Consider the following 26,481-nt stretch of genomic DNA (forward strand, 5'->3'; position numbering starts at 1 on the left):
ACTGGACAATGTCCAGCTTTGGTAGATGCAATAAAACATCTGGAAATATTAACATTACACATTCTATACTTTATGTGGCCACTGCCAGGACCTTATAAATTAAAAGAACCTCAAAACATAGGCTTTATTGAAAAATGCAGAAACAAACATTTCAGGCACAAACAAATAAAAAACAACATTTATAGAAATGAGTAAGTGTTAACATACTAACACCAAAGTGTGCAATTCAAATCTCTTACTGCCAAGGTCCTTTGGGTAAATGACACAAACTAAGGCTCTTTGTTTCTTTTCGCTTAGCAGCTTTGTTACAATGCAAATACGATACAACACTTTACTATCCCCTTGGGGGAAATTTGTCTTGGACTCAAAGTGCTGCGAACATTCTGCTTCTTCCACTCAATCGATAAATAAAAACAGTAAACCAACTGCACCCACACATAAACAAAGAGGCACATATCAATTATCAAAGGTAAGAACATACAAAAAAAAGCGTACAGGAACACCATGACGATATTGTTTTATGTAAAACGTGTTTTATGCATTGTATTTATGTATTAAGTTACTTTTCCCAGCTCTTTCCTTATGCTTTATACTGTTATTGCAAATTGATGTCAGTGAGTTAAGTACGGAAAAACTATGAGAAAGTTAGACTGTCTTAACTATCACTTGCGATTACTCCCAGAGGGTTTATTTTAAGCATTGAAAGAAAAAAAAACCTTTGTCGTGCTTTGAATACTTCCCCCATCTTCCCACAAGTTTACAGGTGTCTTACTTTGCATAACTGATAGCAGAAACCCTGCTCAGTTTACATGGAGCTCTTTAGTATGCATTGCCTGTGTATGCAAATATCACTCCCCCGTCTCGTCTGTATATTTGGAATCCTTTCGTCTTTGTTTATCTTGCCCATAACGGGCTCAGTCAAAGGTGAACGCTGACCTTTCAGATCCACCCCAGTGACCCAACAGCAGCAGCAACTGGTGTGGAAAGATCCCTGACAGACAATCCGCTGTCAGACACATGGGTAATGTATTAGCTTCAGAGAGTGGGTGACCTGTGCCCCCAGAAAGTGACAGAGAGAGAATGTTAACCTGCTGTTTGGCCTCATTTCTCTTTCTCTGTCAAATCCTATTGAGCAAGCTTTTAAAAACACCCCAGAAACCTCATTTAAGTCACAACAGTCTGAGCTGTAGGTGTACTTTTTTATATGCTGAGCATTACCTTTAACCGCAGCACACACTGTGTAGTAGAATACTTTGAGGAATATTAAACATTCACTCTGCTTATTCCCTGTAGGCCTGTCCCAGTTTGCCCAATTAAGGCAAAATCCAGTGTTGATCATTTTGAATACTTGTGCACTGACACAAAATATGTAACACTAGTTTTGTGACTCATAATGTTTCCCCCCAAAATACTGTATTCAAACTGATGTACTGATGTTCTCATTTTCTGTATTCATGGTAAATGGTAAATGGACTTCAGCTTGTAAAAAGCCTTTCTAGTTTTCTAACTACTGGAAGAGTTTACCATCGAGGTCACACCTACACATTTATACTCATTCACACACTGGTGGCAGCTGACCCAGCCGCTGATTGAGCAACAGGACCAGGTCTTTCACTTTAGGGACATTTTTGGAGCGAGCTACACGAGTGAAGGCACATCGGCAAATTTCACCTCAACTCCATCCGCCAGCGCTCTAGTGAACTCTCTGCGTTATAAAAGTGTGAGCCAATAAGTGTTTGTTGAAGTTTTTCGCAGTTTTCTGTATAGCATTTGTGCTAAGCTAGAAGAAATGGAAGCAAACAAAGTAAGAGCTACTTAAAGGTTTGTTTTTTTCAGTCTCCTGATATGAAAGGTTTGTGGAAAATGTTAAACAACATGCAATCGTTTGATTATAAAAGCTAGAATTGGGCTCACAAGTGACATTTCAATTATTAACGCGCCCATAAAAAAAAAAAGTCATAAATGAATTGAATGAAGTCATAAAGACACATGAATATTTCCTGAGAGTATCAAACTCTGTATCTGTTCAGGTGTTTCCAGCTGTTCCCTCGCTTCCCGTGAATTGTTCTCTGTGGATTGCTTTGGCAGGTTTCACAAGAGGCTGAAACAGCAGCTGCACATCAGCCTCCATATGCTGCAGCTTCCTGCATGCCTCCTAGTTATTAACTAAAACTTGGGGACTTGAGGTCTTTGAGGACATGCTGATTTTTTATTCATAATCCTGATGTGCTCCTTTTCATCGTATGTTGTTCATTAAGTTTAATGTGGCTCATCAATGAAAGAAGAACAGACTGTTCCCATGATGTTAACTCATGTCAGACAATATACTTATTCAGACAAATAGCATCATTATGCAAAAGCACAGCATCAGACACATAAAAGTAAAACTGAAATCTGAATTTTCCGCATTTTTTGATGTCACCAAGCAGCAGCATTGATGTTATCCCAGCTGTTGTGTATGCTTTTCTATTTTCAAAAGAATAATTGCACACTTGTGGGACATGTTTGTGTAAAAAAGCTTCGAGGCTTGAAGTCTCTTGGGGTTGTTTCTCCTGGGTGTGGCTGGCTGACAATTGAGGGTGGATCTACTTGGATAGATATCTTCCCAGATCTGGCCCAGAAATAGTCCAACACGTCAGCTTGTGAAAGGGCAAGCTGACATTTTTACAATTTGGTTAATGTATGAGGAAGCTGTACAGATGCTCTCCTTTGAGTTACCATTGAATGGAGCCAGGCCATCTCATGTTTCCAGTGTTTGTGCCCTGCTGAGCTATACGGCTGCAGGCTCGCACTCTAAATTTACTGTACATTTGTGTCAGTGGTACAACTCTGTGCCTCAGGAGTTTGAAATGTCCCTCAACAATGAAATTGAGCCGTAAAAAAAAGCTGCAGGTCCATTTTATTTCTGTTGACTCAGCCAGAAAAAAATATTCATAACTGTCCATAAACTATTTCATGACGACATTTGTCACTTCACCATGTTCACCTCTTATTGCTTTTAGGCTTGGAGACTACCTGTTAAGAAAAATGGGTATGGGTTAAAGGAGCAAACCCTCAAGACTTATGTCTGCAGCAGTCCTGTTTTCAGATCTGTTCTGTTGTTGATTCATTGAAGAATAAGTGACTTGTACGTCTGCTCTTGTGAATTATTTATTTATTGTTGTGCTTTGTCTTTATCTTGAATTGTAAATGAAGGCAGCCTTGATGCTTTTTTCAAGGCTGGGGTTTGGATGAATAAAAGAAAAGAATTTAAGAACTTAAGTTGTCAAAATTCAAACTTTAATGTTATATGAAGATTTAAAACAGTAATTTACATAATGACTGTTTGACGCAAAATGTTCTCCCCGTAGGTCAAGGCCTTTCTGTGTGGCCTTTGTATGTTCTCCCTGTTCATGAGTTGGTTCTTTGCTTCTTTCTATTACAATGACGTGCCCAGGAAGTTAATCGCTACCCTAAATGGCCTGTAGTGTAAGTGTGAAAGTTTTTTCTGTCTCTGTGTATTAGTCCTGTGATTGACTGGCTACCAGTCCAGGTTGTATCTCTCCTCTCGCCCAGTGTCAGCTGAGGTCAGCTCCAGCAACACCAAACAGGACAAACAGAACAGACGGTGGATTGATGGATGGATGGATGTTTGTAGCAGACTGATCTGTGAAGTCAAACACTCTGTGTCTGAGTGTTTTACTAACAGCTGAAAATGTCCAACAGCTGACTGAAAGTCTGCACATTAATTAGAAAACACGCATGATGCTCCGTGTGAACGTTTAATTGTTGTACACGCTCATCATCTGATAAAGACCCTGTGATTTGGGATTATTACATCAGGCTAATCTCATAGGTTAAACTAATTTCTGGCAACTTAACGTGAGGAAAAAGAAATTTAATTTTGCCAATAATAACTTTGACATAGCCTCGATTTAGATCCCAATCATTTAATTTCATTTGAATAGATTTCGGCTGAGCTGGAAGTGTAAATTAACCTTCCTAATGAAATATGTACATTCTTAAGCGAGGACTCAAAGTCAGTTAATTGATTTTAGCATCCTGCCAAACATCCTAACTTGTTGCGCTTAATTGAAACAGGCTTGCATCTCTCCGTGGATCATGTTTTTGTGATGAATAAAAGACACCGATCCTTACAGTAGCATGCTTGTTTATCTGCACGCTTCAGTGTGTGTATAATGAACACAATAGTTATTTTCTGGTAGAATATTTGCCCTGTCTCCTTTAGGACAACTCATGAGAGAGTATCAAAACAAGAAGACAACATTTTGGGTGTTTAGTTTTTTATTAAGGGATCATTAAGTTACATTAGAGCTCACAAACAGTGCTAACTGATGTAAAAGTGTCCCATTATCCATCTGGCCTGCATTGTTCCTGCAGTAATCACTGCGATTCTTTAACACTGCGACACAAAAACTCCCCTCGCTCACTCACACAGAATGCTTCTCGCTCTGATTGATGTCTAAAATTACAGCGGGGAAGGAAGTATAGACTTGCTGTTAGTGCCGGCGAACCATCTGAGCAAAAAAAAAAAAAAAAAAAGAAATCACACATCACAGAGTTATTGTTGGGTGTTTAGGCCGAGCGGAGGCACATATCAATCATAATCATGAAGTGTATTGATCGAGTGCTGGCTTCACAGGTAATGATGAGTGAAAGGACTGAGCAGGGCTGAATGATTGATTGTCAGGATGGATTTTCCCCTTATATACAGTTATGAAAGTGTGTGTTTTTTTTTTTTAATTTAACAGAAAAGTAAGAATGTTTTAGAAATAGCAATTGTGAAATTTAGTTAGACTTTATTGCACAAAGGCACACAATGCATAAAGAATAAAGATGAATACCACCCTTTCCCCTTCTTGATTATCTTACAGGTTGTCAACCAATGAAAAAAAAAAGGAACATCAGCTGTAAATATAACAACAAAAAAAGATTACTATGATTCTTCATATATGTTGTAAGTTCACTCCAGGTACACATCAAGTACCGCTATGTAAATCTCCAAGGGGCACGCTGTCGCTATGACGTACTAAAATCTGTCTGGACACTTGGAGGTCAGAAGATTTAAGCAGGATATTAGGATGATATAGTTGTTGCTACTGAGTGCTGCTAAGACCAAATAACACAACTCCCGTCCTGAATACCAAAACCTCTGTCTATGAATAACAAAACAGCCTCCCCGCCTCACTTCACCGCCCTCCCTCCCTGGTGTACGAAAAAAACAAACTCAAGTCTTAGTTTGACGGTTCAATCCTCACACACTGGCTGTGCCTACCAATTGTGGATAATCAGAAAGTGCTGTTCAATTTTAACTTCTTATTGCTTCCTTTAGGCTCTAACAGCAGGTAATTATTGATATGGATGGTGTTATTGTTCATCATGGCTTCTGAGTTTTGTTGCAAACGCCTCAGCTGGCATGTTTGTTTTTTTTTAAAGCTAGAGAACATCAGCACTCCTTGCCTTTCAAATATTTCCCTTCAGCACAAGTCGCAACCATTTCCCTTCAGTTGATCTGATTTCATGGTCATGCCTCTCTGTGCATGTCTTCGACAAAATTTTGTTGCTATTATTCACACGGATATAATGAAAATGAAACTAAAAACTGTAACAAGTATTAATTTATAGTCTCCTTCATCGACTGCAGAGCAGATTTTACATTCAAAAAAGACTTAATTTGATTCCCTTTGGCAACATACACAAATGGCTGACAGTTATTTTGGCTGGTGCCGTCTAGTTCAGACAGATTGCCTTCAGCAATCCCTCTATTTCATTGTAATAAATCTACTCAGCACAATGCATAATCTAACATAAGTGGCATTTGTGGTGGCTGACAACAGACCTTTACAATCTGCTCGCTAATTTCCCTCCTCAAATGCCACGTTCAGACAGTCTTATTTACAAAACTCCACATTATAGGTCGTCCATCAAACACCAATGAGCAGGACTGGCAGACTTTCCTCACAGGGAGTTCATCATTGGTTTATGGGGTCTTTTCAGTTTTTATCGGCTTCATGGAAAGTTGGTCATTTGGATGTTGTCGCCCTGGAGAGTCGGGTTGTAATAGGCTGAACCTCCAAAGTTCAAGTCCAAGGGTTCACTGTTGTCCAATCTGAGAACTAGAAAAAGAAAAGTTGACATTTAAAACATGTGTAATCTTAAACCTTTTATCATATTTTATTTTGCAAAAAAAAAAAAGAAGTAACCTAACAGTTCTCCTCTAAATGCTGGACGTTGTTTTTCAGTGGAATTGAAGTTGTATGTTGTATATTTTGCAGTAAATTTGATAAAGAGGTAAACGTTACAAACTGAAATACTTGAATAATTACTTCTACAATTATAAATGAAATGTATTTGAAACAACTGAAGGTCTACATGTTGTTGGTATTGGGTTGTAATGTTCCTTTTCCCACTTGTACTTGACTATCTATAGTGCAACGGCACATTGACACATTTACTGTCCCATTTTTTACAGTAGTATCCCAGTTTTACTCTTCAAGCCTCAGTCAAAATGTACTTCTCTGCCTCCATTGTATGCTGAAATTGAATTGAATCAATCCCAGAAGATCTTTCTTCATTTTACAAACATTTCCTTTGTTGTCCTCTGCAGCTTCGAATACAGCAGAGTCAGGCTCGCGCCCATTACATGGAGCTGTTTGAAAGTCTTTTGGGAAAAGTGGGAAATCACTACACCTAACAGCGCTGGGAGTAAACAAGGCAGGCTGAAGAAAGAGGGGACACTAAGGAAGTTACCTACACTTAACTTTAAATAACAACTGACACAACACATGGAGAGGGTTGTTAGGGAAGAAACAGAAACTACTCAGGAGATTTTGCCTCAATTATAAGAAGAAGAGTAAATGATTTCTAACTAATTCTTTGACAAGTTGATTGAAGTACAGAGGTTGACAGAAGTAATACAGTATGGTTGATTTATGGTAAATACCTTTTCTAAACTGTGGTGATTTAAAACTCTGAAACTGTGAACCATTGTCCGTTGGCAAATGTTATGCAGATTGGAAAAACCCAAGGAAAACAATTTTTTTTTTACATATAAATAGTCAGATCAATCCTTTTGTGAAAATCAGGAGTCCTGATTTGTCTCATTATAGAAACACCTTATTTTCCTCTGTCTTGACTCTTGGTAAAGATATAGATAACTCCCCCTAAAAGCCCCCGTTGGTAGTTGGCTGCGGGTAAAGCAGGTTTGTTTGAGAACGGCTGCAATCAGTCCAGCATTCACAAATGAAAGTATAAAACTCATGTTTTAGCTAAAGTACACTGTATAAACTTGAGTCACATGGTGACAAAAAAGAGCTCTCTTTTTGCATTAAAGCCTGAAAACCTTTGCAGATGATTGTGGCACTCAAGTGAATATTAATGCTGAAAAACTAAAAGGGCAGGCTCTCTCTTGGTTAGACAAAAAAAACTTTTTATACTTCTTTCTAAGCAAAAAAACTTCTTGTGTTGAGCATGTCATTTAAGAGCTTGGCTGTGAGTGTGCATTTGCTTCTCGTGTTGAATATGAAATGGTACACTGGGAGTTAAAATTCAGAGTGGAGCCGTTGCAGTCCAATTCCCCTCACCACATTGTTGAAGGTACGTTGTGTAAAATTGCGGCTCTGTTTACTACAGCAGAGCTTTCCTCCATTTTTTTTTACAAGATTGCTTTCGGGCGTCTTCTTGATGTTTTTCAGGGATCAATACTCGTTGAATTGCATCCTGTTGCTCTTCCAGTGTTTCAGAATGTACTGCATATAATGAGCCAAAAGCCTTACCTTTAAGATGAGATCTGACTCATCTTAAATATGCTACCATACCTGTCTGCTGCAGCCGAACCTAATTTTAGAAACACTTTAACAGGAAGGTTAAAAATTAGGCAAGGTGGAAAAACCATGAAAACAAAATACAGTTTTCATTTAAATGAGGAGTGCGAGACAGAGGGTCCACATTTACATTTTTATCGAGCTACAGCCAGCTCATAAAGAATCTTTGTGTAAAAAAATGAAGGAAAAGATTTATTGAACAATACCCCTGAAGCTCACTAATAAAAAATATTAATCTGTTGTTGTTTTTAAGAGGGGATGTAAATCGGGATATTGTAAGAGTCAGGAGGTTAGCTGTGCTACTTTTTAACTTTATGGACATTTAATTCAATCAATTCAATTAAAAAAAACTTTATTTTGGGGGGCAATTCAAAACTTCTATTTTGAATCTCAATAGACTTCCTCTATAGAGTTTTTAAATCTGTGTGGAAGGATGGTTTCTAGCTGCCCAGCACAGAATGAAACACTTCATCCATAAAATCGATTTGTTTAGATATATGTTCTGTACATTTTCCCCCATTGTGGTGATATGATAGTTGAAAATGAGAAATAAATATAGCTGTTACAAAAACAGCTGTGTCTGACATGTAGCCTACTTTCCGGGGAAGACCTTAACAGATTTTAAAATGTTAAATGGCTTCATGGCTGAACGCAAGTGGCAACCTCCAAATGAAGCCAATGTGGAGTGCAAAAAAAAAACTGCAATTCCTCAAGTGTCCACTTGACGCTGTCTCCAAGAACCAGGGAATGTTTACAGCCTGGTACTGAAAACCATTTCAGTCTGAATGGCTAATTTCTTGATTAATACACACTGTGCATGGGGATCAATTTATCCTCTGTTTTATGTCCATTAAGGTTAAGACTGATACACACATTTTAATAACTTGTGGCATTGCTGATTTGAAGGACGAGTGGACGTACTGTCGCTGTTGCCCTTAACGCCCTAAACGCAAGAGTAATATTTCCTTTAAAATGCTGACAAGGATTAGCATTTGCTGCACATTAGCTAACATACCTGGATCTGAAGGGAACTCTTCCACCAGTTTCCTGTGAGAGAATCCTTTCTGGTGTTTGTGTTTCAGGATGACGAAGGCCACCAGTCCCACACAGACCACAACTACCATTGTCCCCAGAATAGTTCCCCACGTTGAGCGTCTCTGATTGTTTGGATCCGACGCCAAACCTTTATTGGAGAAATAAGAGTCAGGGTTAGAATTAAATTGTCAACAGCAAAATTATTCATATCTGCTGCCGTCTTTGAGGGTTAATTGTCAGGTAATTACGGCTGAAATGAGCTTTCCTAAATCGTGTTTCCACTGGCAGCACTCTGCATCGACACACATCCCAATTAGTCAGCTGTACAGATTTGTTTAATTGACGCAGCAGCAATTAATGCAATTAACATCCCCAAATCATGATCATTTCTTGAATATATTTAAATATTTTGATGAGACTCTGCTCATCACGTCGAAAAATGTGAAACAGGAGTAAATATTTCTCCACTTTCCATCACATCAGCTGACCTTTAGAGTAATGCATTCATCACATAATTGTTCTAATGTCATGTAATTGTAGCACAGAGGTTATTGTGTACGCTCGTTAGAGTCTGTGGAAAGGTGTGAAAATAACAATGTGGATGCCACATCTATTTGGAGAGTTCAAAATATTTGACAAGATGAGATACGCATCTTTAAACAAGACTGACATTTAGTAACCTTTCCTCATCGAACAATCAGTGTGTCAGTGTGAAAAAGTTCTAGCTCATAAAGTGTGATTGTCGATGTCACTGACTGAACTTTACTCTTGTTTTTTTATTGACTATAACAGCAGTAGGTGGAAAACAGAAAGATTGTAACAGAGACCCAATTGTTTTCCATATCCTTTGACATAGAAATATTTCATCTGTATTTTGTCAGAACTCACACATAAATAATTCAGCAGCTCTGTTTATCTACAAATGGCTCAGTTTACCCACTTGTGAGGATCAATTTACCCCATCACCTGAGACAGGTTAAACAAAAAGACCCTTTTTCATTCTCTGAGTATCACTTTCTGTTTTCCGTTCAGTTCAGTTCGTGAGTTTGTTTTTTTTTCTCTTGCATTGGAAGCATTTTAGTAAAGATGATATGTTGTACCCAGATGAATGACTACAATATGTTCTCTACCAAATGTTACTTAAGGGGATTGACTGAAAACTAAAAAAAGTTTTAAAATAATTTTGCCACTTTTTTTGTCATGTGGGTTTGATATGAATTCAGCAATAAAAAAAATATTGATGAAACCATTATCAACCCATTCTAAATGTCTCGTAGATATTAAATGGAAGGTGATTTTGTTTTTGTTGTTATCAGATATAACCAGTTTTATAAATATAGATTCAAATAACATGTTTTTGTTGAAGGTAAAATTTGTTGTCTGAGTATAATTACCCACTGGGTTTTGAACCAGCTTTCATAATCACCATGTGGAAATAAAAAACAATAAACCAAAGGGCTTTTATACAATGCTGGATTTCATTAACCTGATGGTGATGTAGTTTTTAACTGGCACTAACAAACCAAGATCTCCATGCACAAGCTAATAATCTGCTCTTGGACCTTGGGTTTTTGTTTTTTTCAAGTTGATAGTACAACTTGAACATTTAAAATGCATGGCAAAGACCCCTTGGCCCAAAGTCCTTTTTGCAAACTCCTCAGCAAAGTTGGCCAGATGTTGGCAGATGGGTTCAAAGATTACTTTTTGATTAACAGCAGTTAACAGGATTCACACTGTACTCAAATCCTTATAAAAAGGTCTAAAGTCAAATCTAAAGTCAGAGTGAATGAATCCTTTTAAGAGTCATCAGTTAAAAAGGGAAAAAAAATTCTGAAAGTTTCATTCTCAGTTTCATGACTGTTTCTGTAATACTTTGCTAATATGAGCATGCTAACACATTCATTAAGTGATGTTACACATCAGCATGTTACATCATATTATGATCATATCTGAAAACTATAACGTGAGCATTAATTGGTTAAAATATAAAACTCAAACATCCTGAAAAACTTTCACAATGTGGCCATTCTATTTTCCCTGAGCCGAGTAAGGTCAGGCAGCTGGAAAGATAAGATGTTTTGATTAAAGTCTGTGAAGAAAAGTTGTGTTGTAGGCTCATACTTATAGACAAATCTGCAGTCAGCCGCCTGTGTTCTTGTCGTTTCTGTATACACGCTGTGCCTGTCATTGTAACTGTGGAGGATAGTTTTCTTTCTGCGTTGCCTGCAGTTTCACAACATGTTCCCTCTGTTTATTGTCATCATCTGTTAGTGTTATGTCCTGCTGTCACATCTGTCCGTGTGATGTGAGTTTTTATTTAATCCAAATCTTGCGCCAGCTCTCTGCAGGGCTTTTTTTGCATTTTGCCAATGTGTTAGAAGTGAGCTCACCCACATATTTCCCACTAAAAATTGTTTATCCTCTCTTTTTTATAGCAGTTAAGGTATCTTTCTGAATGGATAAATAGACAGATGAAATCGACAGAAAGATTTGCCCTAGTATGCACTAGTATGATCATTAAATAAACCGTTTTTTTTTTTTTTGCAGTAGTATGATCATTAAAGGAACCCTTTTATAGAACTATCTCCTAAAACCAAACGGTAGTCTCACGCCCTGCTCAGAGATAGAGTAAGTATCTTTGACCTCACTCCCTGACCAGCTCTTTCAGGTTTTCTATCCACTAAAAACAGGGTTTCATTGTCCTGCAAGGAGGGTGGTTGTAATAGACCCCTTTGCTCAAAGCAGCCACATCGATAGCGCCTGAAACCCAATCCAGCCTTTTCCTTTGAAAGAAGGGCTGTTTGTCCTCTGCCAGTGGGAAAATAGAAGCAGGTAAATGTGGGTCAGCAAAAGGGCGGAAAAAGCAATGTGTAAAAAACAGGAAAAGGTGATATATGCTTCTACGCTACAGGGATTTTGTTACAGTAAAACCAGGTCTTTACAGTTGATCTGTTAAGGAAGTTCTGCCTGATATGATGTTATGATGCCTTTTGCTTGGACATTAAAGTCTTCATATCCATTTAAAAACAAATAGTCAAGAAAATATATAATTTTGCTGTTACAACAAGATCCATTGAAGTACGTTTTAATTTTTAGAAGGGACTCAACATTTTCTTATGACTATGTCTGGAGAAATTTTACATGTTTCCACGCACAACAACAGAAAAATGGATGTTTGACTGAAAAACTACCTTGCATTTAACACCTTTTGTTATGTACTTTTGAGTGTCCTAAATTGTATCTCCGTAACTGCCTATCAAGATTAAACTTGAGAAACATTTTTTGACGGGGGTTGGCATTATGGCATTTTCTCATGTCGGGAGGCATAGGTGTGTTTGGAAAGGATATTGTGTTAGCCAATTAAATTTTAGTTTCTAAAATATGTTACAATGCCCTGTTAAAATGTCCAAATAGAAACCAAAGATAGTAGTTGATATTAAAGTCCTGCCTCTGAAAGACACAACAGCCAATCACTGTTAAGGATTTTGGGTTGGCCACTGTGTTGTCCAATCAGCTAGGAGACCTTTGAGTTGAACAGGTTGGTTTTTTTGTTTGTTTTCGATCTTTCTATAAATTGAAACCAAGCTCTAACAGAGACACATCTCGAACAGTTGTGACGACATGTAGACTTGTACCAGTTACTGTGACACCTGAAAGTGCAGCTTTACCTCTTTCTGAGTCGCTGCCTGAAGCTCCAGCTTTGTCTGTCTCATTGCCCCTCTCAGATGTCATCATGGTAGCGACTGTTGTTGTTGTGGTCTCAGGGTTTGTCACTGTTGTCCATGAATCAGACAGTGTTGTTGTTAAGAGGAAAGTGGGTGTATTGGTGACCTCTGTTGTTACTGTGGTGGGTGTAGTTGTTTCAGTTGTTGTAGTTGTTTCAGTTGATGTAGTTGTTTCAGTTGTTGTAGTTGTTTCAGTTGTTGTAGTTGTTACAGTTGTTGTAGTTGTTTCAGTTGTTGAATCTCCCTCTCGTGTGGTTGTTGATTCTTGCGTTGCATTGATCTCTGGTTCCAAAGTTGTCATATTCAAATCAGTTTGATTGGAGTAATCTGGAAAGCTTGTTGCATTTTGCCCACTTGGAAGAGTTGTGGAGTTCTGAGGAGTCGTTGTTGAGCGATAAAAATCTTCCTCGGCGTCTGTCAAGTTTGTTTGATCCGTAGTCTCAGTGGTTTGGGAAAAATCCATGTCTTCAAGCTCGTGCTGCTCGAGTGTTACATCTAAAGGCATAGTGGTGGTGAAAACAACCGTATCATCAGATTCATTAGCATCCTTATCTTTGCTGGCCACGTTCTCCTCTTCCTCATTAGACACTGCTATGGAGCCAGATGCTATCCCACTGTAATCGCTAGTCGACTCCATAGCATTCCCATCGTTATCCTGCTCAAAGTCCTTCTCTTCAGAAAGTGAAATGTTTAGACTTCCAACTAATTTTTTTGGAAATTCACGCTGCCACTTTCTATCAATTGTCCGTCCCGGAGAGTCAGTTGTGGTTTGGAGCGATGCCAGGCTGAAAGCTTGGGCGAGCAGAAGGAGACCTGCTGTGATTTTCAAACACAGTTTCATTCTCAGCCCTTTGGTTATACTCTGAAACACAAGAGAGAGCACAAAACATTTTATTTTGTGAAATAAATAGAGGCCATTGTTCTTTTCAGAGTGCCAGAAGTAAACACTGTGATAGAACTTTTAAATGTAGAGCTAGAAGAAAATGTTGTTTTTCTTATAGATGCATAATTACCAGCAGATTGTTCCCCTGATGTGACGAATGAAACAGAGCAAAATTAAAAGTCAGTTTATTGAGCTGTCAAATCAATTAAATGTTCGTTTTTATATAGTGCCAACACATAACACATGTTAAGACACTTAACAGAAACAGGTTGTTCTTTTTTTGTGTTTTTAGAAAGACCTATCATTAATCCACCATGAACACAGCCCTTGGCCGCATCTAAAGTGGTAAGAAAAGCAGCTTTGTAACGGGCATTTGTCATTTGAAAGTGGATTAGAGATAGATGCACAAAGAAAGAGATGTATAGAGACAAACAACAACAAATAAAACAGATTTATTGCCATAATGCCAGTTACAGTAGTATTACCAGTAGCAACAATGAATAATATTGTAACGGACATCATAATGAGGGGATGTCAGCGAGCTTTTTCAGGTGGACATCTCGAGCTGCATTTTGAGTTTTCACCTGGCTCCTTCCAATAGGCTGTCTATTTAAGCTGTAAGACTTCAGGTCTCTCCCCCGGCTCTTTCATTGCCAGCTCTGACCTGCACCAGTACTGCACTGTGGCTCAGCCTCAGCATCCCCTCTGAGGCTCCGACTGGGGGGGTTTGAGATATCATCTCATCACTCGTTATATTTCAGCATGTAAAATATAACTGCGAGGAGAGATGAGGTCAGAGCCTATAGACTCCAAACAGAAGCTATGTTCTGCTGCTGCAATGAATACTACAAACGAAGGCAAACTTAGTTGTCTGACTGAACAGATATTAATATTAGCAACTATAATGACAGTGAAATAGTCATATATGTTCAGTATTGTCTCTTTCAGAAATTATATCAACATCATCCTTAAAGCTAAGGTTAAAGGTTGAAAGCTCATCTAACAAAGGGGGCTGCAAGGTACTCCAAGAAGTCATAAAAAGGGTTTAGTAATATTTAGTTTGAACATTGTCAGGTCTACATTGGCTAAGAAAACGTTTCATCTCATTTCCTAAAGGACGTCCAAAAGTTTAATCAAGATCAGAATTATCCTGTTCGGTTTTTTAAGTCAGGATCAAATAATCCATCTTTTTTGTCTTTTTTCTTTCAAAGCAAACCTTGATTTAAACAACCTGATCCAGATTTACCAAATCTGTATTACTCTCAATGGGATTTTATACCGCATAGTTTATCCACAGGGGACGCCGAAGTGCAGCTGCTTTAAATGTATTTTTTTTCGTTTTGATATTGATGCAAATATTAAGAATTATTTTTCAGGGACAAAGTTTTGTTTGCATTTGGATAAAAACCTCAACTGGGTAGCCTGATCTAATCACATAATGTGATGATTATGTGTGTTTTGTTTTACACTATTTGAACAAGAAAATAATTGGCATTTCCATGACAACGCCTTTTATTATACTGATATATTTGTTTTCAATGTTTATCATAATAAGGATGTCAATATCATAATGTCTAAATACAGGTTTCAGTCATTGTATCAAAATCACTACAGAGTATTAATTCAAAAATATCAAATATAAAAGTCCTTTGTTTGCAAAAACAAAACAATAAATAATATTATTATTTTCTAAATATGAATTCTATCCTGCTTCCAACCATTCATAGATGCATTTACTGAGTGTTTGTTTCCTCTGCACTCATAGATAACCTTGGGAACAGTTTCAAAGTGCAATCATATGAAATTATATAATTACAAGTCGTTCACTTGTTATGATGAGTCAAAGCAGAAATTAATCAGGTTTAGACATACATGCATCAACACCTCCACTCAAAACTAAAAAGTGTATTTTTCTGGCTATTTTCTGTTTCCTGGGGGCCTGTGGAGTCTGTTTACAACCTGCCCGGGATAAACACCATCAGGAAGGAGCCACAGGTGTTAAGCTTGTGTTTGTCACTGCCTTCAAACTCTGCCTGACCACACGCAAAGACTCAGTGTGCAACACGACATCTCGGTCTGTTCCCATTTTCCAGGCGTGGAAAAATCACCTGCGCGGGTCATCTGCACTGACACAAGTCAAGATAAAAAACTCTCAAACAACTCGCTCTTCCCCACCTTATGTTTGAAGGTAACTGTTTAGATGATGTTGTGTTGAACGAGGGACATGAACGCAGTCATGCTTGCACTGTCACACAGCGAGTTGCAGCAGTTCAGCAGAATCTCCGTTGGGATCTGTGCCCTTCCTGGCAGCGTGAATTCACATAGGTGCCCTCTTAGCTATGTGTTCTCCCCTCGGCTTCACTCCAACAACTCAGATGACTGCAGCGCTAGTTGTATTCCCTGCAGGGCCCTCTCTCTGCGACTCACTTTGTTGATCGGCTTCTTTGTTCTGAGCTCATTCTTGAAACGAGCAGGGAAAAAAGGACCCGTCTACAGAGAGTAATGTTGTGGCCTGCAGCGCCTGGGTTTTGGATATGCAAATCTAGAGTTTTCACATTGCTGTCATACCATTTTAATGCTTTTTAAACAAGTCAATGAGGATGAAACTACTGCAAATGAATTAAAAAGAAGTACATTTCTGTAATACTCATCAACTCCGGGATAATTTGTCTTTTTTTCAATCTGAAATATTCCATATTCTTTAAAAAATGACATTAGGATTCCTTAAAAGGTGCGAGCAACTTCATACCAATTTAGCACCTCGAAAAGGTGAAACTGCTGTTCTGTAGTACGTGTGAAAATGTTCAGCCGTGTTGATTGTCAAGTACCAATAAGCAGGGTGTGTTCATCTGTGCTCAGTTTCTCACCAGGCTTGTTTATCATCCACACATCAGCCGTGTGTCTGTGTTTTTCTGCTCTGTGTGAAATAAATGGAAAAAGCTGTGGGCTGTTGATGCAGCAGCCTGCTGTGTGAACGCACGATCACTCAGAGGACTCATGTAAGTCTAGTGATTATCCCACACTTAGAGCACATTATTAAAGAAATGGCTCGAGATAGGTGGAGGTGGTAAATGATTTAGAGTGCATTACACTGCAAGAGTCAAAATAACTTTCAGGATTAAACTGACCATTTCTTCCGCACCTAAAGATTGAAGTCCACAGCTGTGAACTCGAACGAAAATTACCTTTTAACATCCAAAGCACTCTCAAGTTAAAGGTTAGTGTTTCGACTCCTCTGCCAAGCTGTCAGCAGACAAAATAGAGCTGTTTTCGGTTAGAAACATCCAACCAGTGCCTCAAATTCCCCAGCCTGAACTAGTATGGCGAGCAGGATCTCATGTTTACACTCAGCGGAGACCTGATACTAAAATGTACAGTTTTAATATGTTTCAGGTTTCATTTAATAACAAGCAAGCTGCGTTATGTTCACAGAGGCAACAATGATTTCACCGTGTACGATTCTGCTGCAGTTCAAATCTGTCTCACTGCATGCTGCCATTACTACAAAAGAACGTAAGCTCCTTCAGTATTAAAACCATTTCTACTGGCCAAACTGAAAAAGTGAAGACATCATTTCATGTCAAACAGAGTTTATTTTGTAAAAAAAATAAAATAAATCCTGGTCAATACTTTGTTGAAGTTACCTCCATGTTTATTGTGTTTAAGGATTATAGCTGTCACCAGTTCCACTACAGTCATTTTACTTGTTGGTGTGGCGTTATGAAGGGAAGAAGCTCTGAACAGACTTATTTTCTGTGATTTATTGTCCGTGCAAGCAGTTTGTACTCAAAATTTCAATCGACATTTCGTCTGGGACTTTATGTGGTCACAGTGATACCTACAGAAGTCTGTGAGGCCGAGAGGCTGAGGGAGATGGATGAGTGAAACGAACATAAGAACTCCATACAGTAGACCAGTGTGTGTGTCCTCTGTGTAGCTAAACATGTTTTCAGGTGTTTTACCCCCGTTATTAACCGACTACAGTTTGATTCTTAACTGATCCCTGTTCGTCCTTCATGGACCAATACTTGGCTCTTCCATTAGGCCAAAGGACTAAACCTCATGGGTTTATGTCAGGTGTGCATTATGTGAATCAATCTCAGCTAACCTCCAGTATCCAGTATTTGTTCGTCTTACATTCTTCCTTGCAACTTTCTCGCCAGGAGAGCCATGATTTAAATCTTTGGCGAATATTTAATTCTACATAAACTCAGCACTCTATAAATGGTCCCAATAGAGATTACCTACATGTTGTTTCTTACAGATTCAATTATTTGTGGTTTTCACATCCCATCCATGCTTTTTTCAAACTCTTTTTTCACATTCAGTGGGGGGCTGGACAATCAAGTTCTTCACTTCACAATGTGCATCATCTGGCTTTGTTCAGACTGCTTCAGAGCTCTCAGTGAGTTTATGGTTTGACTGTGGGAAAGCCCAATACTCCCAGGAATGTTCTTCGAGGTCTGTTAGATTGTGAGTGTGGAGATTTGGCCTGTACCTGACGCTTGTTCTCTCCAACAGTCGTGTACTAATATTATAGGAATCATTCACATCATCAGCATATACTGTTGTTCGGTATAAGGACCCTCGTTAACTGCAATGACCTTTGCTCGTTTCTTCCACTCCTCTCTCCTCGCATTAACTTCACAGTTCTTAACAGGCAGAGCATGTCTAGGTGTGGATCCTTATAATACCTACACCCTGAGGAGAATTCAAGAACAATGACGCTGGAGTGTAAATCTGGCAAGATATTTTAAAACCAGTTCATCAGGAAAGGTTTTGTTTTTAGTTCAGATTTTTAATGTGTGCATAACAAACAGAGAACAATGTCAGATCCTACAGAAAGAAAATTTAACTCAGAAATGTCTCAGGTGACATGTATCTATTTATATCTGCTAGAGATCAACAGCACCATTATTACCTGATATGATATGTTGTCCTTTACATTTTTCAAACAAGTCAATCCTGTTTGGTGGAAACTTCACAACACGTCACTTTTTTTCTGTTTAAAAAAAATATCCTTCCATCCCTCATCACACTGAGCATAGCTGTGCGAACCAACTCTCCATCTGTTCTCATGACATGACAACAGGTGAGAGAGTGTTTGGCCTGAAGCGTCCCACCTCTGCCCTGCAGACCACAGCCGGTCTAAGATGCAGGCAGAGATCACTTCTGACCCTGTGCACTCAGAGAGAGCGGCCTGTTGAAAATCGTTCCCACTCTGCTGGTCTGTCAGAGTCTGTAGCAGCTCTCACCTCAACGGCTCTGTCAGCCGTGACTTTACAAAGGTCTAGTCCTGCACAAACACAAACACACATCCTGTAAACACTGTAAACTCCTGCAGCCCACACACAGATGCCAACAGCCTGACACTGTAAACTTCTTAGTTGGTTCAAGTTCACCGCCGTGATTTTTGCTTTTCAATATAATGTCAATTATGTTATTTGCAGAGTTCAAGAACACTGTACTGTACAGAGAGTTGGCTGCTTCACTTTTACTCAGATCAAATCTTAAAAAGTAATTCACATAACATAGGTCTTATTATACCTAAAGGAGCTAAGGATGCTCTTGAAATGTAAAATATAACCTACTGTCTTTCCTGTCTAGTACGAAAGAATCTCCAGGTTGTTCAATGCCTGAGCAAATCTATGGCTGTGATGTGTAATTATTGCTCTCGCAATGATCCCCTGCATTTTAACATGCAGTATATAGAGTGTTTTAAAAATAAAGGTTGTAGACAGCTCTACTGTCGACTATAACATTTTCTCTAACGAGGACTACATAATCTCGGGCCGATGTACTGGCCTGCAGTTTAACGTTGTGGGACAGAAAACTTGGTTCTCCTTTGGTACCTTTTTTAATTTGTTTCAAAAATGTTCCTCAGTTATGGATGCTTTTTATTTAATGTAGCAAAGTCCAAAATATAGTTAAACAAACAGGACGCAAGTTCTGCCATCAGGGGGCTGTCAATCAGAGCATTAACAAAAGATGATATTAAAGCTTGCGGGTTCATTCATGGGAGTGATTCTCTCTCAGGCTCACAGCATGAGTTTTTATATGTTTTTTAAATTATTATCTAAATGATTAACCGAGCACTTTTGCAATTCAACACTCTCTATGTTTTCATGTTTATTTCCTTGAATATATTTTGACTCCAGAGTTTGTATTTGTAATGAATTATTCACTTCAGTTGTCTGAACTTTACTTCCAACATTTACCTTCACAGGTCAGTTGACTCAATGGCCTCATGTTTGCGTCTTTATTACTGTGACGCTGACAAAGGCATATGTTAAAGTGGGTCATGAATTCCCCTGTTTGAGTTATGTAAGGTCTCAAAGTATATGTGCCACTCATTGTTGGGATGTTTTGACACCAAAAACCAAACTCTTTACACATTCACAAGAGAATGAAAAGCACTTCTGCTTCCAACGCTCTATTTTGAATCTTTAAAGACATGAAATAGAAGTTAAGATGAAAGGCTAAAGCCAAATTTGAAGCATCTAGAACATTTAAAGGAGAATGTTTCACTGTTTCTAGGTTTAAGAATTACTTCAGAGGAGGTCTTTACAGAAAGATTTTTTATGAAATTAGATCAGGTTATTTTGGATTCTTAAATACAACAGTGACTCAAATCTTGTTACACATATTTAGACTAAAACCCTTCCATCCATTTTACAGCCGCACACATTTCCTGAGGAAAAAAACAAGACAAAGAATAAGATCCTTCTCCAGTAAATCCTTACCTTATTCTTAGGCTATATCAGATGAGAACAGGTGCGCAGGCAACAAAATCTCTTCCCTGAGCTGCCAGCGTTTGAGAGTGAATCATCAAGCGGCCTGTGGATGGAGAGAGAGAGAGAGACAGACAGACAGACGGACAGAAAGAGAGAGTCAGAGAATGAAGGAGGAGGGCCTGGCCGAGTGGCATTCAGGGAACAACCTGCTCAACCTGCTTCTACACCTGCCAGCGAAGGCAACACGCCCTGAACCACGTCCAGTTGCACACTAAACAAAAGGTTTCACAGGACAGGGATGGGAATAATACAAAACAAGAGAAGAAGAAGCAGGTTTAAAGAACTGATCATTATTTTGTAACCAGCTCATTTTCTCATCTTAATAAACTGATTGTATTGACTTTTGGTTGCAAGGGAGGATCTGTGAATTCCCAAAGTGGGCGGAGCCTCTTCAGGTCCTCTGAGGGGGGTTTTTTTCTTCCTCTCAAAGAGGCATTGGTAATGGCTGCTGTCGTCATGGCAACATAAAGGAGGCAGGCAAGCTCGGGTTTCATCCACACCTTTGTCTCAAGTCTATATCAGGCTACAAAGTGACGTGTGACTTTGTGAACTGGCAGGTTACTGCGTCAAACGATCCAGGATTAGTTTTTTGACTCATTCCTCAGTTAACTGAGTCACGCAGCACCTGAACTCATGTTGAAGTGTTTGTGTGTTGGATTGAGCTGCATTTGAGCTTTGGTGAGTCATGAACGACAAGTGGCTGTGCTTGTTTTGTTAATGAATTTTAAAAGGAACAAAAGCTTCACGCTGTGACGTTGAATTCCAACTTTCCAAAAGTACCCGAGTGAACAGTGCGTTCAGTCCTTTTTCAAAACATTCCCCGTGTTACTAAAAAACACAAAACATTATTTGTTTTTTACATAGGTGTACAAATAAGTCATGACAGTGTTCACTGTGAGTCAGCAGGAGCAATAGCAGGACTGAGACAGCAAACTGGAATTCAGACTTCATTAAGACAATTCACACATGTGCAACAAACAACATCAAAATCTGACACAATGAGAAAAACAAGTTTTCTTTCAATAGAATTAACAAATTTCACTCACAGGCCAAAGCAAATGTAGGATGCAAAAGGACAGGAATTAAAGAACAGAAACCCCAACGAAATAAGTGAGGCGAAGTTATAACACAAAAACACAGGAGAGAAAATGGAGTTTGCGCAACAGCTGAATTTCATCCTTGCCCTCAAACTAGGAACTAAAAGAACATAATACAAATGTACTATGACAGCACACCTCCAAGGACAGTTTACAGAACAACACACAAAAGAAGTCACAAACAATTTTACTTACAAAAAGGACAAAATTGTCACATTAGAAATGATTGACACACAGTTAGCTAATTAACAGCGCAGAAGGGACACAAGAAGAAAAGACAGATATGAGTGCATGACTGGTTTGTTTTGAGCCAAAGTTTGAGTTATCTTTTGAAGGTAAAGTTGTCTTAAGTTTTAACAGTCCATCTCCGAGTTGCACGATAACTTATTTCACCCTTTCGTTAAGTTGTTCTTACGGTCGTTCTTGTGTCAAAGTCTTGAGAGCAAAAAAAGAAAAAAACAACAAATTTACAAATGAACATCTGAAAGTAACATTACTTTAGTTCAGTTTATCTTTAGCTTGGCTAGTTTTTTTTTATTATAACCTCCAAATAAAAATATGCATCCAGACAGTCCTGTGTAGTGTGCCCATGTGCTCTGAAGTCCTATCTAAATGACCTTTATTCAAAGTATTGCAGTAATGGTACCACAGTCTGCAGGTGATTTGTTGATATGCAGCCATAAACCAGCGATCTGTTTCTCCCTGTTCTGAGCTCACAGAGTCTCTGACATCTCACTTGGCTCACCAGCGTTTGAGACCAATGGGATTGCGTTGCTTCATTGGGGACGTGAATAATAGAAACGTCTTAAACCTTGAACAGTTGGTGAACAGACAGAAGTGTACAAGAGGCATAACAAGTACAAAGGTGTGGCACTTTGGAACCTGGGAAATACATAATGAAAAGCTTCATAACAACAGCATGTCACATTCATGAACACTGAATCGAGTTTTGACGTCAGCCTTCACTTCAAATTTGACAATAGAAGTATCAACGCCAGCTCTACGTCTGCTTTTCCTTTTTCAGAGACAACATGCAGAAACAAAGAACATTTTCAGGTCATTAACAGGAGTAGGAAAAACTATACTGGCTCTGAAACTTGAAGAAAACTTCTGGAAGTCCCTCTCTCCATCAAATGTTTTGCCTGCTCCTCCTCTCAGTAGAACGAATAATATTCTCCTTCTATATATGTATACTGTGCATAGATAGAGAGGGAGGGAGCTCAGTTAAGGCAACAACAGCACAAAAAAATACATACTGTGAGCTGATATTTAAGATAAAACAGCTCTTGTGAATGTTAATCCATATTTGACATTTAATCCTGTTACATTTTACAAAGGGATTCTTAAGCCCTATGATATAATGCTCATTTAAATGTTGCCTTTGTTTATTCTAATTATTGTATCAAAAGCTTGAAGCTTGGACGTTTTTAACATAGAGTTGATTTATTAAGCACAAACAAATACGAGTGTTTTATTATCCATCCAAACACATTAATTAAATCTTAATTAAATCAGCAGGAGGATAAAGAATCTGTTTGTTCAACATTTTAATTTGCTGAAAACAATCAAAGTTTCTAATCATCCATTGCAAACCCCACCTCCTCTACGTATGTAGGTGTAATGTGTTTTCTTAATGAAATGAAGGAAACACTAAGGTTGTATATAAGCAGCCTCACAGCGTGCATACATACATATAATGCAGGTAAATACATGCATGTGACGATCCTTGTTCATAAAAAAAAAGACATGTCAAGAACAACCTTGGTCGTGTGAATAATGAGGGGTGTGTGGAGAGGACGTTATCTAATAAATCTGGTCCATGCTTTATGTGTTGTGCAGCCATGCACACTGGCTCCTTACATACAGCACTTAAATTACTCCTTCATCCATGCACGTAGGGCTCACGTGAGTTCTTTGTGATATCCAACAGCAACAAAATGCATAAACATTGCTTTAATATTGACACAGTTTACAGAAAATCAAAATGATGGCATCTATATATAACTAAAACAGTTCTTTTTTAAATATATGCCAACAAAATGAATCTAAAATGTTAGTCGGTGATGCTTGAAATTCCTTTTGACTATTCTTATCCCTTGACTATTTCTTCCTGACTGAGTGACTCACTGATGAAACCGATAACAAAGAAGTGTTTAAATCACTACTCAACAACTCTATACTCATTTTCAGGGTCCAGGGATAAGATTTGCCATGTAAGCTTAATGATTTATTGAAATTAAGATATGCACACTCTGATATCTTGTGAAATATCCCCAACAGGACATTGAGGAAAATGAGAGTTAATAACATGGGCGAGCCTGAGCAGAGATCTACTGCCGTCATGACTGTATGATGGGGACTATTTGGAAAATGGCTGCAAGAGGGAACATATAACAGCCATAATGGGGGGTAGTAGATACAGTATGTGGCTCTTATGAAGCCCACTTTGAGCTATTATGTATCTAAGGTAATTTCCCTCTCATTGGATTCAAACAAGCATAAAATTAGATCACAATGTGGAAGTTTGTGAGCATCTTGTTTGGGAATTATTAATATCGAGACATTTTTTATTCTTTTTTTTAATTATTTAAACAGCGTATCCAGTTGTTTTAATTGACTTTTCCAACTCACAATTATGATTTTGAATTAAAGTCTCATGCCAAGAACTGAAATGATTTTTTTTTCTCAGTGTAGTAAATTCTCTAAAATGAAGCTCTCAGACGCTCTGCATAAACATTAGATTTGATGACTGTTTTCCCAGTATGCTAAAGACGCTGCAGCTTAGTCTGAGCAGAAAACACTTTGCAAATCTTTTGAGAGATAATGAAAAACCCAAACTGCGCAAACCCTTGCTTATTTCCTCCGTTGATTATAAAAAAAGTAGATCATTCCTGTAAAGTCGTATCCTTTGTGATTTGCCTCTGGAGGTTTTGATGGTTTTTGACTGAGAGTCAGTAAAAATGAAATCTAGCAGTTAAAAGCCTCCAGAAGGCCCATCTACTGTATCTGAGGTAAACAACATATTACCACACTCCAGATGTTCTCTGTTTCACAACATGCTTGTGAGTGAGAGGTCAGCCCTGCACACTGATTCAGCCGGCTTTCAGGGGTGTTTACTTCAGCAGCAGAGTGTCAGCTTCCATTAAAAAAAACAAAAAGGTAGTCCCTGCGCTTCAAACTGAAGAACATGGCTGCAGGTTAGCCATGAAAATAAATGTTTCAAAGCTGGTTTTCAGACACAGCCAGGTTGTGTCTTTATATATTCCTGTGCTTGAAGCTTTCTCTCTGGGCTTGATTACTGAATACGTCCAACTGTCACGTTACTGCGTTCCCACAAAAAGGACTAATGATGCCCGCTTAAAGCCCAAAAGGAGCGTGTGATTTGTGCGTGTGTATGTGTGTGTGTGTGTGTGTGTGTGTGTGTGTGTGTGTGTGTGTGTAGGTGTGTGTGTGTGAGAGCCTCTGTGTATGTGAGGATGCTCTTGTGCAGGTCTGGAGAGGATACTTCACTGTCAGAGTTGAATTATCTTCTTGTCTGTCTGGCAGAAACCTGCGAGACCCAGAAGGCAGGAGAGAGAGCTGAATGGCTCTGGCTTGATATCTGTCAGCTTTAACCCTGAGATACAAACTGAACACAATCTGATGTTTCCTATTTTTAAACCACAGGCTGGCATGTTTTATCTTTCCTTACCCACCTGACACGAACATCTACTGTGAAATTATTATAATAATGCATTTTATTTATAAAGCGCTCTAGAAGTTCACAAGACACTGTACATTAGAAAATAAATAGTTGGATAAAAACAACATGAGCGTTAACATAACATACATGGCCACACTACACACAGGTCAGATAAAGAATAACATAAAGTACACTTAAGAAAGAACATAATCACACAATAAGAGCTTGCTTAAAAATGGTCTCAAGCTGTGATTTGAATGTGGACAGGTCAGTCGAGTCTTGATTATGTAAAGGGAAGTGAGTTCCAGAGGAAGGGGACATGGACATGGACCTATGGACAAGGTCACTCTGTCCCCCCTGGTTCAGTCTGAGACCAAGATGAGACCCTTAAAAAATACGATTCCGAGACGAAAACCAAGATTTCGAGTACCACAACACTATTATTTATCCAAATAAATCCACAATGATCCACGTGGGTCTGACTGAATAGAACCAGGTGGTAAAATAGGCTTACTTCTTGGTTGATTTTTAACATCAGCAAACCTTTTCCTGGTAATTGTATGATTTTTTTTATCAGCAGCTTTATGATTTGTAGATACAGCATGGTGTTCATTTTGTCAAATATAGCCTCATTCAGAGTGAAAAAAGGTAACAAAGCAGGGCGTGCTTTGGGTGTTGTTTCAGCCGATCAAGAAAAATAAAGATTTAATGATGGTTCTCCACCCTCTTGTCCAAATAAGGTCATTTTCGCTAGCAGAACATTTTTAAACAATCTTTATAGTGAACTAAAGGAATCAATTGGGACGTTCACAAACCGGCTGTACACAGTTGAAGATTTATTTCATATTTACCAAATTTCCACCGACAATGCTGCTTTCAAAAGCAGCCTGCAGTATAATATCAAGCATCACTATCTGTTTGACAGATCTACAAGGGAATAAAGACTCTTTCAAATGTAAATGTGGACAACTTGACATTGAATCTGCATCTCTTACAACTGTTTCACTCGTTTGAATTGTTGGATTTTAATGTATCCCTGAAAAGCAGTCCTGGTACTGACTGTGTTAGAGGAGATTGATCATGTGGACTTAAAGTTGCATTGCAGGAGTTTGTTGTGTTTTGCACACTGGTCTTTCAGCAGGTCAGAAAGTTTCACACAGTGTTATCAAATCAACTCAAAATGACTTCCCAGTGGCCAACATCCTCAGTGTCTTTCTTTTCGCTTTTTCTATATTTGGATCCACATATATAAGTCCCATGGTGCTCATAAGGGAAACAGGCTTAAACCCCATTGGCTGCAGCTTATTAGCTTTTCATTATGAATAGTCAATAAAGGCTTTATGAGCCGACTTCAGAGTTTCCTGGGCTTCTTTTTTTTTAACTTATGAATATCTTTAATATCAGCAAAACACTCACAAGCTTTTCTTACTATCTGTTCCAAA

At 38.5% G+C, this 26,481-nt stretch overlaps 1 protein-coding gene across 2 annotated transcripts; it reads right to left on the reverse strand.

Annotated features, from left to right (window-relative positions):
- Window positions 1-4,272: 4,272 nt before the first annotated feature.
- On the reverse strand, window positions 4,273-20,334 carry LOC306821698 (uncharacterized protein). Of its 2 annotated transcripts, XM_079340253.1 has the most exons (5): window positions 20,210-20,334; window positions 13,287-13,445; window positions 12,527-13,250; window positions 8,839-9,006; window positions 4,273-6,116 (listed from the first exon to the last, which is right to left on the reverse strand). In XM_079340253.1, the coding sequence occupies exons 2-5, from the start codon at window positions 13,422-13,424 to the stop codon at window positions 6,010-6,012; spliced, it is 1,137 nt and encodes a 378-aa protein (XP_079196379.1). In that variant the 5' UTR covers window positions 13,425-13,445; window positions 20,210-20,334; the 3' UTR covers window positions 4,273-6,009. The 2 variants fall into 2 exon arrangements, with proteins under 2 accessions (XP_079196379.1, XP_079196378.1); XM_079340252.1 differs by having other exon boundaries at window positions 12,527-13,445.
- Window positions 20,335-26,481: the final 6,147 nt, after the last annotated feature.

This window comes from Symphodus melops, assembly GCF_947650265.1.
Source record: "Symphodus melops genome assembly, chromosome: 3".
NCBI classification, from domain to species: Eukaryota; Metazoa; Chordata; class Actinopteri; order Labriformes; family Labridae; genus Symphodus; species Symphodus melops.